Source organism: Mytilus edulis, chromosome 8, assembly GCF_963676685.1.
Source record: "Mytilus edulis chromosome 8, xbMytEdul2.2, whole genome shotgun sequence".
NCBI classification, from domain to species: Eukaryota; Metazoa; Mollusca; class Bivalvia; order Mytilida; family Mytilidae; genus Mytilus; species Mytilus edulis.
The window spans coordinates 29,630,764-29,645,376 of record NC_092351.1 but is presented as its reverse complement, the minus strand read 5'-3'; the positions used below and the strand labels follow the sequence as shown (position 1 = coordinate 29,645,376).

Sequence of the window (14,613 nt, the reverse complement as noted above, 5' to 3'; positions counted from 1 at the left end):
GGTTGGATCATGCATTGTTAGAACTAAACATGGCTGAATCATTCCTTGTTAGAACTAAACATTACTGAATTATTCATTGTTAGAACTAAACATGGCTGAATCGTTCATTGTAAGAGCTAAACATTGCTGAATCATTCGTTGGTAGATATTTGCAGATGATGTTAAGATCATAATTATCGTGTATGACTAATATTCATTTACTAGTGGTTTATCTCAAGGGTGTCGAATTTAGTTCATTATTTTTTTTTGTTTTATTGACATGACAATTTTGAAAGTATTTGTTAAAGTTCCAATAGAAATAGTTATCAAAGGTACCATGATAATAATTTAAAATACGCCAGAAGAGAGACTCGGTCCTGTAATTTTCGTAAAGTTTCAGGTACAAGATTAGTTTGATGAACAGTAGTTTGGTCTCAATATAATATCTGGCCACAAGCTTCAACTTCGTGTATTTATATGTTTAGCAGATTTTGTTTGAAAATTTCAGTCAATTGTAGTTTCTGTTTGTGGTTTTTGTTTGTGCAGTTTTCCCTGCTGGATACAAATTATTGTCAACTTGGCATATTGGGTCAATTTGGGTTGCTGACCAACATTGTTAATATAACGGAACTTTAAACAACTGTCAAACAAATGGGAGGTTTAGCTAAGGTTTTAACCAAAATATTCCTCGAAAATTGACTGTACCAAGTCAGGAAAACGACAGTTGATTTTCTCTTTTTTGTTGATTGATAGCGTTCAAATTTGTCATTTTAAAGGCCATCCGCTTTTTCAATTTGCCTTCGGAGTTATCATCCCAGAATGCAAATTAATTTAATATTTACAATATCTTAATCCAAAGTAAGTATGACCTCAATTTCATGGTTAGTTGATATGGTTTATTTTTTTGGGTAAGGTTAATACTAGTTAGGAGTGAAGAATATGAGAAGATGAGATTACAATGTTAATATGAAAACTTAACAAATTTTATCAGATTTAATTATAAAATAAACATTTATGATAGAAGCATTATATATCAGAAATGTATAGAACTAAAAAACCCAATTATAAAGGATTTTGCTAGTACAATGTATAACAGTATTTGGTGGTATCAATAGGTGTTCACACCAAAAGACCCTCCTAATACGTGGTTAATGGCAAAGATGTGGTACAACCTAGCCGATGCTTCTTATCATCAATCACTGACTCATTTAGGTAGGTATATTATACTGTTCAACATTTCCATACAAACACATTACAAATGTTTTGTCATTCTTCTTCTTTAATTTTGTAAAAATGCAAAGCTTTTATTCCATGGAAGTCTACAGATATGTGTTTGCTTTTTGTTATAATAGTTTATTTGTCCAGTAGTGCCCTAACATGTAATACTTCATCATCCTTATTAATCCACAAACGGAAAACATCATCTTTTGAAAAGGGTGAATATATATGAGGATCTTTACATTTCCTAATGGATATTATTGACAATAGGCATGATTCTTCTCAAAATTGAACATTAGGGTATTATAGATTATCTTGAATTCTCTTGGTATTCGCTTCACTATGCACTATAATTGGTAATTTACATCTGCATAAAAAATAAATTATGGAGAGATGACACATTTGATGAGTTTTTGCTTAAATTTTTAACAGTCAGTATTTTGGTTTATTAAAGTTAACTTTTTTTTAATTTGATAAATCAACATATTTTTATGTAAAGAACACATTAATTGCCAAGACGTATTTTTATCATTTTTTGGTTAACAGAGTTCAACTCTGCCTTCAATGGTTACATGTTAAATTTATTCGAGTTTTTATGCCTCAACGTATGTTGTGATGTTAAATCATTGCCCGTGATGAAGAGGGGGGACTTTTGAGTGCTCAAAACATGCCTCATTCTATATGTGCTTGTCAACAGTTAGGAGTTTGTAATTTACTGACACATAGTTGCTTTCATCCAAACCGTTTGGACTCTTTTTGATATTTATCTCATTGACAGTCATACCATACATTGTATCTCCTTATGTTTTATAACTGTAATAAAACTTACCCACGCAGAGAGAAACTTAAAAGTGTGTTTTTTGGCATATCTTGTGTTTAAACTCAGATTTATATTGTAATCATAGCACAATGATTGGATGAAAGGTATTCATTCAGGTTATCACATAACTAGTTGTTAAACATACATGTTTTATTCGAATCAAAAGCCACCGTTTCTGAACAAGTGCAGTTGTAATCAAAGCAAATCGCCTGTCAGGAGCCTATGGCCTGTGTAAGTCTTGTATGAATTTAAATTTGAGTTTCTTATGTATATTTCGGAGTTTAGTATGACGTCCATTATCACTGAACCCGAGTATATTTTTGTTGAGGGGCCAGCTGAAGCATGCCTCCGGGTGCGGGAGTTTCTTGCTGCGTTGAAGACCCTTTGGTGTCCTTCGGCTGTTGTCTGCTCTTTGGTCGGGTTATTGACTCTTTGAAACATTCCTCATTTCTATTCTCAATTTTAAGTCATCAAACTTGAATAAACAAATCTTCTTTTTAGTTTGTTTATTTCTACATTTTTTTTCAGCGTTCACACATTTACTTATGGAAGGAGTGTGTGTGGTAACACATAGACAACTGTCTCAGTCTCATCCCATCTTCAAACTTTTAGCGCCACATTTTCTGTACCTGATAGCAATCAACACGTAAGTACAATAAACTACCATGTAAAACAGGGCACATTGACGGCTGAGTAGTCCAAGTAGTCAACAACTAAAAAAGTAGTTCATCTACATTATCACTTACCTGTTCGAACCCTGCATCTGACAGGTGCATACGAATTCAATCGTAATCGACAAGGATCGTCAGTGTTTCTGCCAAAGCAAGATGTTTTATACTGCAACTAGTTGTGTTTAATTCCTAAATGTAGTAACACAGCTATATATTTTGCAATTTCAGTTTCATGTTTGTAACCCGGATTTGTTTTTTTCTCAATCGATTTATTGAGTTCGAACAGCGGAATACTACTGTTGTCTTTATTATTCATCATGGATACTTTTTCTACGACCAGGGGTTCATTAAGGGATGAAAAAAGTGTATATTGTTCTGTCCTTGCCCTAATACTGTATATTTCCCGGGCACTTTAGTATCCTTCACCACTAAAAACTGACCGTCACGATACAGCATATTGTACTTAAAGTGGTGTAACAAGCCACCAATTAATAACATTTATTTATGAATTATGATGCCTGTATCATGATATAATATTTTCTACATTTTAATAAAACGATATCTACGTTTAAAAAATCAATTCGAACAGCTTTCAACATATCATTTTATATTTGATGTGTCGATTCCTTTATGCATTTTTTTATATTTGACAAAGGAAAAACAATGGTTTTAGCTTCACAAGTTTACAAATATATGTAAATGGTAAAAGAAAAGCAAATTCGAAAACTAACTCTTTTTAAACAAATTGCTACAATTTTTAAGGGATAAACTCAAATCTTTGATAGTTCCAAAAATATCAAAGGTTTTTATAAAGAGCATATTAGAACATCATATTTCAAAGTAAATGCTACACGTGATAAAGATTGTCCATCGTTTCTATGTTTGTAAAAACATTTGTTGTTTTTCAGTTGTTCCATGGAAACACACTCATACGCGCTATTAAAACAAGACAATATGCCTCACCTTTAAAATATCATTCAAAACATTTGAATAGTTTGACCAAAGTTCATCTTCCTATATCTGTAAACAATCACATTTCAATAAAATGTGCATGCAACTTTGGTATAAGTGCGTGAATGGCAAACAAACAAGAAATATGTTTTGCATATTCAGAAGGTATATGGACAAACGATTACGTCTCCAGAATTATCATATTGAGTTCAAGAAATAATTTTAAATATTTCTTATTTCAGGCGAGGATTGGATTTATTAGTTGCTCCTAATGGCTGGGTAGACAAAACAATGGCAATAGGAATCAAAGGGATGTTTTCATTAATTGCTAGAGGGTACGTATACCTTTCAAATAGTTTACACTTCTGGGTCGATGCCACTGCTGGTGGACGTTTCGCCCCCAAAGGTATTACCACCCCAGTAGTTAGCACTTCGGTGTGTTGACATGATTTCAATTATAGGGTCATTTTAATAAATTTCCTGTTGACAAACCTTTAACTTTTTCGAAAAACTAAGGATTTTCTTATTCCAGGAATAGATTACCATAGCGTATTTGGCTTAACTTTATGGAATTTTGGGTCCTCAAAGCTTTTCAACTTTGTACATTTTTGGCTTTATAACTATTTTGATCTGAGCGTCACTAATAAGTCTTATAAAGACGAATCGCGTGTCTGGCGTTTAAAACTATATTCCTGGTACCTTTGATAATTATTTTCACCACTGTGTTGATGCAAGTGCTGGTGGACGTTTCGTCTCCAAGGATATCACCAGCCCAGTAGTCGACATGAATATCATTTATATGGCAATTTTAATAAAGGAGTAGGTTCAGTAAGACCCCTTTTTAACCCCAAAATATAGCATTTTTACAAAATTGTTTAAGTGTGTCCCAAGTGAGGAGCTTGTAAATACAGTGGTTGTCGTTTGTTTATGTGTTACATATTTGTTTTTTGTTCATTTTTTACATAAATAAGGTCGTTCGTTTTCTCGTTTGAATTGTTTTACATTGTCTTATCGGGGCCTCTTATAGCTGACTATGCGTTATGGGCTTTGTTCATTAATGAAGGCAGTACGGTGACCTATAGTTGTTAATGTCTGTGTCATTTTGGTCTTTTGTGGATAGTTGTCTCATTGGCAATCAGACCACATCTTCTTTTTTATATTTTAGTAATTGTTTGGAAAGTATTTAATAATGCCTCTGCTACACAAATATGGGCTGTATTTGGCATTACCATACACATATATCGGGAACTTGCATCAGTAAATCATGCTATGTTAATGAAATCTTCAAAATTTTAGCATTTTAGTTAAATTTTAGACGGTTTCCGTCATAAATGAAAGTGGCTGCATTCGTGTTCATTCTTAATATTGAAATTCAAACTGTGTTTAATGGAAATACATAAACTATATAAAGGAAAAGGATGAACACGGATGCGGCCACTCTCATTTTGACAAAAACCATCTGAAAAGTGACAGGTTTTGGCATATTTGATAGATTTTTCTTATTTAAGCTAGAATCGGAACGTTTTTAATGAGTGGATTAGTTAAAATATTTCACAAAAAATGATTGAATCAATTGAAATAGACATTTAAGTGTTTAAAAAGTGTCCAAAATCTGAACTGATGAACTTGAGAAAATTGTAGATCAAATTTGGTCCAGATAACTCTTCAATATACATGTAGATCTAGTGCTTTTTTTATGCATGAAAGTATATTTTATACTTGATATCTACTGAAAATGAAGAGTTACAAATAACAGAAACAATCATGCTTGTATCATATCTATATATGTGCCAAATTATAGATTCAAGTTGTCGTTGTAACACAATTACCCATGGTAGAAACGTTGATTTTAGTTTCTCAGTCGTAAATATTTCTTAGATTTTGACTTGATTTTATCAAAAACATAAAATATACTTTCTATAATTATTCCCCTTTGAACAGGTATGATGTTTTGCTTCACCTACCTGATATTGGTCACATTCTACCCGTCATGAAATTTGAGATAATCTGATAATTACTTTATTAAAGATGATGTGTTTTTAATTTATTAAACACTAATTCAGGTACAAGACAAAAAATTTAAAACCAATTTCATACACAGTTATTGTATTGCGTTCTTTTTGTGTTCTTCACTGTTGAAGTCAATCTTCACATATAATTTGATTTTATTATCTTGATAGATATATATCGTTTTTAGAATAAATATTTGGAGAATGGATACACATGGGACATTGCCTGAAGATCTTAAGAGGAGAGGGGTATGTATGTTCCTCCTGTAATTGGTGTCAAACATACCAAACGGATATTCAATCATATTAGTCGAATATATATTGACAATGACAAGACAAAAAAACGAAAAACGGTTAGAATAAATGGCAACCAACGGTGTACAACACATGACATAATCAAATTACTTAAGTACTGAATATCAGATGACCGTAATTTCATTAGGGTTGGTCACAAGTACTTGTCTCAGAAAAAAAATCAAATGTCTTTACCTAAAGTGAGGTTTAGGTACATATAACCGTTAAATGTTATATCGGTCATCCGATGTAAAAATCATAGTCTATTTCGGTAGGTCACAGAAAAAGAGGATGTGGTTGTGGTTACTACATTTGGAACACAACCGTCGTCATTGGTGAAAAGGGTATTCCATTTCCTTCAAATAATCATGATGGTGTCTGCAAAAGGTTTCAATGAGATGATTCCAACATCACCACTTTGAACTAGTGTTTTGATAGCTTCTTTTCAAGTAGCAACCATATGTAAAAAAAAAAGGGAAAAACGAAGCTCTTTTATGAACAAAATTTCGTTATATTTAAACATGTATTCGTGTCTATAAAAAGACATAAGAGATTTCTTGTTCTATGATACTAATAGTGTATTGTCGGTACATTCAAGTCATCATCTCCACCATCGTTATTATTGTTTTATCTTATTTTCAATATATAGACTCGTATAGTATTGTATATTCCGAATTATTGCATGCTCTTATTAATATTGTATAATAACGTATTGTTTTTTCAGAGTGGATTCATAAGTACGGTTTACTTGTGTACAATCATTTTTACTTTGAGTAAATACAATTGGTTTGAACTAAACAATTAGTTCTGGAATATCTTACTTACTGGGAGATATATATTCCATATGCAAGCGCTGCTGGAATGTTGCTCAACAAAAAGATGTAGAATACAAATGGTCGTCATATTCAACGTATTTTTTTCCCTATAATTTCAAGTTTAATTCAATTTGAAGGAACATTCATATTTTTGGTTTATAAGCATATTATGTTTGGAAATTAGACCTATAATGGGAATATTGGTTTAATGTGTATCTCTTACTAAAATCAATAACAAAACGTTGACTTACTATACCATGGTCAGTGAATGAAATGTTCAAAGTATGGTTAATATGTTTATATTTTATTTCAGTTATTGAATACAAACATACTTCCAGGATATCATTTTCGGGACGATGCATTGCTGTTGTATCAAGCCATCAAAAATTATGTCTCAAAATATGTCAAGTTATATTATGGTAGGTTTTCATTCATTAATAATATACCCCAAAAAAAGCAGACTTTCAAAAGGGTCAAACAATATATTAGGATGAATCGATTTATTACTATTTAACAAAGGTATACTACATTTGCCTTCATTTATAATCGAGCTTGTTGAATATACGCATAACATTAAGATATTTATGGTACACATGCTACACGAATCATGGACAAGAATATCTGCATTTCATCATTGATCCTCATTTGCAGTATACCAGTACAACTTCTGCTATATATAGCAGAATATATAACGAACAATGTTGAGAAAAACTCAATTTACTAAATTTATTGATTATATATGTTGAACAGACGTTGTTTTAAAACTCAGTCGGTAAATAAAAAAAATAAATCAATAAGATTATTTATAGTTTGTTTATAACCCTTGAATTACATGTATGCCATCATTGCTTTCAGACAAGCCTGAGAAGATATTTGATTGTTTATAATCCTTGAATTACATGTATGCCATCATTGCTTTCAGACAAGCCTGAGAAGATATTTGATTGTTTTTAATCCTTGAATTACATGTATGCCATCATTGCTTTCAGACAAGCCTGAGAAGATATTTGATGACTGGGAGATAATGAGCTGGGGTAATGAACTGACAAAGGCTAGAGAGAAAGGGGGATGCGGAATATTAGTAAGTAGCATATTTAAATTTCATAATACATTTGTACAAAAATGGTTTGTTTAATCTCAAAGTCACAAAGAGATTTTCTCGCGGAGTTAAAAACCCGTTGGTAGCCTTCTGCTGCTATCTTCTCTTTGTTCGTGCTGTTGTCTCTTTGACACACTCCCCATCATATTCTCAATTTTATTTCAAAACGTTTAGTATAAACCATGTGCTGCAAGTCGAAGAAAGCCCGCACACCCGTTTAAGAGAAACTATTTGTCAAATATCGAAGATAATATAAATGTACATTGATAGACACAGTTTCAGGGTAATACCAGCAATTTTGTCAATATAGCGGACAAAGAAGTGCGGTGTAATTAACTCTTTTGTTATTTTCCAAAGAACCTCACTTCAGAATTTAAGAAACAAAATAAATAATTTAGAAGTGTAAGAAGAACATCATGATGTGTTTTAGATAATTAGACAGGAAATAATGTATAAATAGGACAATATAATCAAGTAGATTTTAATAAAGAAAAAGGTAAGGCAGCATGATTTAAGTAACACCCATAAGATAAGTCATCTTAGCAGCCTGGTATCTTTGATAAGATTAGTTTTATTAGCCATGATGGTATAATGTAAAGTGTTAACCTTATTACTCCTTATACGTGAAATTAGAAGTATTATGTATTCTGTTTCTTTTAACCACTGTTTCTGTCACTATCATTGTGTCTTTGATGTTTGATTTGATCACTCATTGCTGTTCATATGAGGGAAATTTATGCGACTGTCATACAGGTGACAGATTTGCAAGTTACAAACCAAGTTAAATTTATGTTTTTTAAATCAGGAAAAGTTTATAGGGATATGACAGATGTTTTAAATTCGCATCGTGTGTTTTGGCTTTTATTTTTGCCGTTTGATAAGGGATTTTTGAATTTCACTTGGATTTTTTTTGTTTTACCTTTTTTCCGAATGGCAGTCGATCAACCGTTTGGAATATGACCGTCTGTTCAATAATTACCCTGAAACAGTATCGATCGTGATCTCTTCTGAAAAAAAATCTGTTTAACAGTTTGTAATAGACTTATCTGAATGACGACATTTTTGTACTTTGTAATTGATATACCTAAAGAAAACAGATGGGATGTGATATTTGTGAACGTATAAGATTTCTGCATATTGATTTTTATCTGCGAATGATGTCCTTGTACCGATGATAAAATGAAATAAATGTATGAAAATTTTGTGATTCGAACCTCTGTTGTAATTATTTTACAGTTATATAAAAAGTCTTGTTCCATTACAGGGTGTTCCGAACAACGGAAAATTTGCAACAGTAGAGGACCTTACAATAACATTGACATCCATTATTTATACATGCAGTGTTGGACATGCATCGACAAATTTTCCGCAATATGACGAATATGCGTTCCCGCCGAACTATCCGGCATGCTTAAAAGGAACGCCACCAAAAGACAAAGTAAGTAATTTTAGTGCACTATTTTAATGTGATATAAACTACCAAACTCATCTTTACAGGTATTGTGTCAATATTACTTCTGGACCTATAAAAATACTCAAAAATAATTTGTTGATATCGATTTGCAGCCGGAAATTGCCCAGTACTGATAGAACGTGTATAAGTTGACACAGTTATAAATTTAAAATGAAGATATGAATACGCAAGTGTCTATGAGATGAATTTAAGTGTTCATGTTATGTAAGTGCATTAATGTTCAAATACATTATTGTTATGCTAGTAATCAAATATCATAACGTAATTGTCGAACATGTTAAATTGCCACTGGACGTACAGTAACCAACAAACAATAAATCGACAATTTAAAAAGGTAAATAAGAAACAAAAAATGTCAGAAGAAGGAATGGCCACGTCTTGTCAACAGAATATAGGGCGTATTTGTTAAGGTGCAGTTCCAGGATTTATTTCACCTATAAATCTACAAATCTTTGTTAAATTTGCCAAAAATATTTTGCAAAACTTGTGCAGAATTTATGTTTCTTTGAAATACAGAATACTTAAGCATGAGTAAAGCTTATCCTATCCATTATTATTGACAAAATTGCACATATATATTTCTCGCATATTAGAAAATAACCATCACTAGAACATGTAGAAGGTAAACAATCATTCGTTTTTCACTTGGTAAAAACTTTAGTAACCATAAAACTTCAAGTTGTCAAACTGATCTATATATATATGTTGCTTTTAAACACCTTAGATATATGTTTATGAATCAGATTTTTTCACTGCTATGAAATGTATGACTATTTTCCTACAACTGTCAAATTCAAAGGAATATTATTTTCGAACCTTTTACATATGCAACCGGATGGGACTTGGTATAACACCTTAACACATATGTATCATTTTTAAAACCTATAGAATTTAATGATATACCTTGCAGAGTCCATTGACAGAAAATGACATTTTGATAGCATTGCCGGATAAACCAACAACTCTTGATATCATGACAGTTACTAAAATTCTCAGTGATCGAGGGACCAATAGTATTGGAGATTTTGAAGTGCAGTATATATTTGATCCACCTGCCAAAAATATAGTTAATGAGTAAGTCTGATTAGACATCACGTTTTTACTTTATATGACTGAAGTTTCATTCCTAGTCATCTAATCAACTAAATTTAGTAAGGAAAAAATAGAAGAAAATACCAAGGGGCCAGTTAAAATATAATAATGGAAACAGACAAAACAATGACAAAAGATAATTAAGACAAAAAGATAGTCCTCTACAGGATAAAACATAAAACAACTCAAGACTGACCAAGCCGAACGCAACACACAGATCAGGGGTGATCTTAGTTGCTTAAAAGGGTAAACAGACACTGATCTGCCCTATGGCATAACACAGTATAATTCTCATTGGGTGATTTCATAATCACAGAACTGAAGAAGGATTGCGGCAACACATCCATGATATACTGTAATCCAGATATTTTAAAACTATAAAACAATTCGTGATAGCTTAGAGTAAAAATTTTCGACAGAATGAAACTTAACTTTTAAGAACTGATGGTGCACTAGCTTCCTTGTATGTAGTTACTATCTTCCATGATATTATGACAGAAAACACAAGCTCTTGATGAGCTTATTTACAACCACCGAGTCGATGCCACTGCTGTTGTAGTTTTTATTCCCCTAGGGTATCACCAGCACAGTAGTCAGCACTCAGCACTACTGTGTTGACATGCATTATCATTGGTATGGTCATAGGTGTACATGATATCTTTTACAAAACTTTAAATTTTTGAAATACTAAATATACACAGCATAGATACCAGGATTGAAATTAAGGGCATACGATACAGTTTTGATCCTGTATTTACAAGTTCGTGAAAATTTGCATATAGGCTTTTTTTACCTAATTAAATCAAATATGTAATAAAAAACATACCTTCATGTGCTACTTTTTAAGTAAAATGAGGTCGAAATTTTGTATATTTGCTAAAAAGTCAGATCTGTGGCCATAATTTCTTTTTCGAAAGAAAGGCATAACTTTTTTGTTATAAAAGATAAATACAAATTGTTTTTGTTAAATAATCGGTAATTTCTGTATTTTATAAGTATCCTAAAAAAATTAGGCATTTTTTATTCAGAAATAACTCATATTTATCAAATGTTCATGAATTAAGGAAAATGCGTCATTTTTTGCTGCATGTTTATCAAAATTAAAAAAAAATCCTCTATTTACAGTCTTATAAAATTTGGGTCACATAATCTCCCTGCAAAATGAAACAAATTGCTGTTTTGAAAAATAGGGGTCCATGAACTCGTTTTCAAATTAAATCAGTTTGCATGATAAAAATCAGTCGAAAAATGCATCTTTTCCCGATATGTCACAGTTTGACGTCGCGAAAATAATATTTTACGTTAGCAACGTCATTACCTCCCCTGTAACTGTATCGTATGCCCTTAAGTCTTTTCTACCCCACGAATAGATTACCTAAAAAAGCCTTTGGGAATTTATGGTCCTCGATCTTCAACGTTGTCCTTTATTTTACCTTTTTAACTTTTCTGATTAGTTGACGATTCTTTGTAGATGAAACATCTGGCGCAGAAAAACAAATTAGAATAAAAAAAAATTATAATCCTGGTATCTTTAATGAGTTTATTGAATATTTTTTCTAAAAAACCTGAATAATCAGATCTGTTTAATGTTTGTTATTCTCAGTCGACTCTCATAGTCAATTTCTAGTTGGAAGTCAAGATGTCAAGAATCAGACCTTATTGTATCTGTAGAGTCCTTTATTTCAAGTGTGTGTGCGTGTGTGATGGGTCAGATTCGTTCAATATTGACAAAAAGCTTTGCAGCAATTTGTGAAAGGAAATAATATGTATTGCTGAATGTTAGACTAAAACATAAAGTTTGATTCGTTTCATTTTTCGTATGAAGCTCTGGTATGAAGTCTGTTTCATATATTAAACAAATCGTTGACACGAAGAAGAGGACCGTTGGTTTTTGGGATGAGAATGCTTTTAAGCAATCTGTAGACTTATACCATTGACTTAGGGACATGGTCCTTACGTCAATTGTTTTATTCTAAACATCAAGGAACATCTCAGATTCTTGAGATTGTCTAGCTTTAAATGGCATAAAAAACAAAAACGATTGAATTTAACAGCTGTCCTATAATGCTCTTCTCATAATCTTCATGTGTCGATATTTCCCTTGACTTGTATGCGTGTTTTTAACAACACGGAACATCAGAATTAAGCAATATTTATATTTAGTGTTTTTATAAATTTAGGAACACGTCAGAGGGAATTCCCCAGTTTTGAAAACTTGCGATACTAGTAGTTCTTTGAATTCCGATCGATAAATCTATTTCTGTCATATAAGAACTGAAGTGCAGTTTTCATATATGGCACCGTTTTGAAACTGATATTTGATATTGTACTTCCATAAAGAAATGGAGGTCGTTTAATTAACATTTGATATACGTCCTTACTACAAATCACAAATCGAGGGTTTGTTTATGTTATTATGCGTATGCCTATAGTTTTCTTGACTTGCAGGGGTATCAGATTAAATGGTTGCTCTGGATTCCCCACTCCTTTGATTAATTTGAAACTCACGAGATCCTTTCTATGTCTGTCTGATATTGAAGGTTATTGTTTTTGCATAATTTTAAATCATATGCATCATTCAAAATTAAAATAAATGTAGTCCACAACGTAAAGGTATAACTAGAACAACCCTTCACCCATAATGGAGTCTTCCATATTATCGCTTCGAGTTGTCTCCCTTCTGTAAGTAATTTTTGTCAAACGACGATACGTCGAGATAAATTAACTCGTTCTGTCGATAGACGTCGTATTATATTAAAACCGATCGCAGTTAAAACAGAGGAATGTGTACGGAAAGAAGTCATGACCACTGACCCAAAGGACATTAAACATTTTAAGAGTTAGGAATAGGGGTTCCACCTAGAATTCACGTAGGAAAATAGGTGACAAGGTACGAAGTGAAATGCCTTCTCTCACTCTCAGTGACTGCTGCGGAAAGTCAACTTGGAATTAATAGTACAAACTGAAACACAATATGTACATTGTTCATACACTTGTATCATGGAATGGCTATTTATAAAGTTAAATAAGTATTCAGATCACGTAAATTACATTTTACGAGTATTTTACATGTGCAGTTGAATTTTTTTGAAAATAATAATACTAATACATGTATCAACGAAAACAATTACATTCGTATCCCTCAGAGCAATCTGCTCTTAGATTCATGTATGACAATTGTCCTTTAAAAATGCGTTTCAAATGTATCAAACGTTCATTTAGACATTGGATAGATTTTATTTTTGCGAAAGAAATCTCTGTAATACAGATGTTTTTTTACACCGAGGTTTCCGATATCACAAACTAGTCAAAACATTTCATGAATTGTATCAAGTCTTGAGGTATAAAAGGGGGAGGTGTTAAGATCTCGAAACATGTTTTACCCTGCCGTTGTACCTGTTGCAAGTCAGGGACCTCTGGTCTTTTTCTGTCTTGTATGATTTTGAATTTAAGTTTTAGTGTGACGTTCAAAAAATATTGAACTAGCACACAGTTTTGTTTAGGTGCCAGTTGAAGAAGGCTTCCGGTGAGGTATTTTTTTGTATCTACTGAAGCCCCATTGGTGGCTTTCGGCTGTTTTCCGCTCTTTGGTCGGATTTTTGATACATTTACCATTTCCATTTTCACTTTTAATAATAAACAAAACCCATGTATTTCAAGTACGTTATGCTTGCAGTGGGAGGTTAACAGAATTCAATGGATGAAATATAAGATAGTAATAATAATCGATATTTTTTTTTTCAGATTCAGAGAAGAACTAAAAGATATTAGTAAAACAATCAAAGAAAGGAACAAAATAAGAGATCCACCTTATATCTGGCTAGACCCTGACTTTGTGCCTAATTCGATTAGTATTTGACATGACACCACATTTTACCATCATCTTTTTGTGCCATTGTGAACTTTTTTTCCAGTCAATATAAAATGTTTTAAAGATATTGTGTTTTTGTATATGACTACCCAAACTATTTAAAAAGATTGAGAGTTTGGTAAAAATCGAATATTTTCAATAACAATGCTTTTAACATTTTTACCAGCTTCAATCTGCTCCTGTGAAGTTCTATGGTTAAACATAATAAAGATATATAAACATTGAGCAACATTGACTCCTTAAACACTGAACTTAAAAAAATCAGAAGTAAGAACGATTGAATGACATCATTTGAAAAGATTTTTAGTATATTTATACCC

General features: G+C 32.1%; 1 protein-coding gene across 5 annotated transcripts in view; it reads left to right on the top strand.

Annotated features, from left to right (window-relative positions):
* The window catches only part of LOC139485358 (polyunsaturated fatty acid 5-lipoxygenase-like), a 58,404-nt gene extending 44,044 nt beyond the window's left edge, over positions 1 to 14,360 (top strand). For 4 of the 5 annotated variants that reach the window (XM_071269782.1, XM_071269780.1, XM_071269781.1 and 1 more), the window contains exons 7-15: positions 1,095 to 1,191; positions 2,546 to 2,663; positions 3,882 to 3,974; positions 5,837 to 5,897; positions 7,071 to 7,176; positions 7,747 to 7,838; positions 9,121 to 9,294; positions 10,241 to 10,404; positions 14,167 to 14,360. In XM_071269782.1, the coding sequence (XP_071125883.1) occupies positions 1,095 to 1,191; positions 2,546 to 2,663; positions 3,882 to 3,974; positions 5,837 to 5,897; positions 7,071 to 7,176; positions 7,747 to 7,838; positions 9,121 to 9,294; positions 10,241 to 10,404; positions 14,167 to 14,281 (1,020 nt within the window). In that variant the 3' untranslated portion in view covers positions 14,282 to 14,360. Of the gene's footprint in view, positions 1 to 1,094; positions 1,192 to 2,545; positions 2,664 to 3,881; positions 3,975 to 5,836; positions 5,898 to 7,070; positions 7,177 to 7,612; positions 7,839 to 9,120; positions 9,295 to 10,240; positions 10,405 to 14,166 lie in introns of those variants that run through there. The other variant, XM_071269783.1, reaches the window with a different exon arrangement.
* Positions 14,361 to 14,613: the final 253 nt, after the last annotated feature.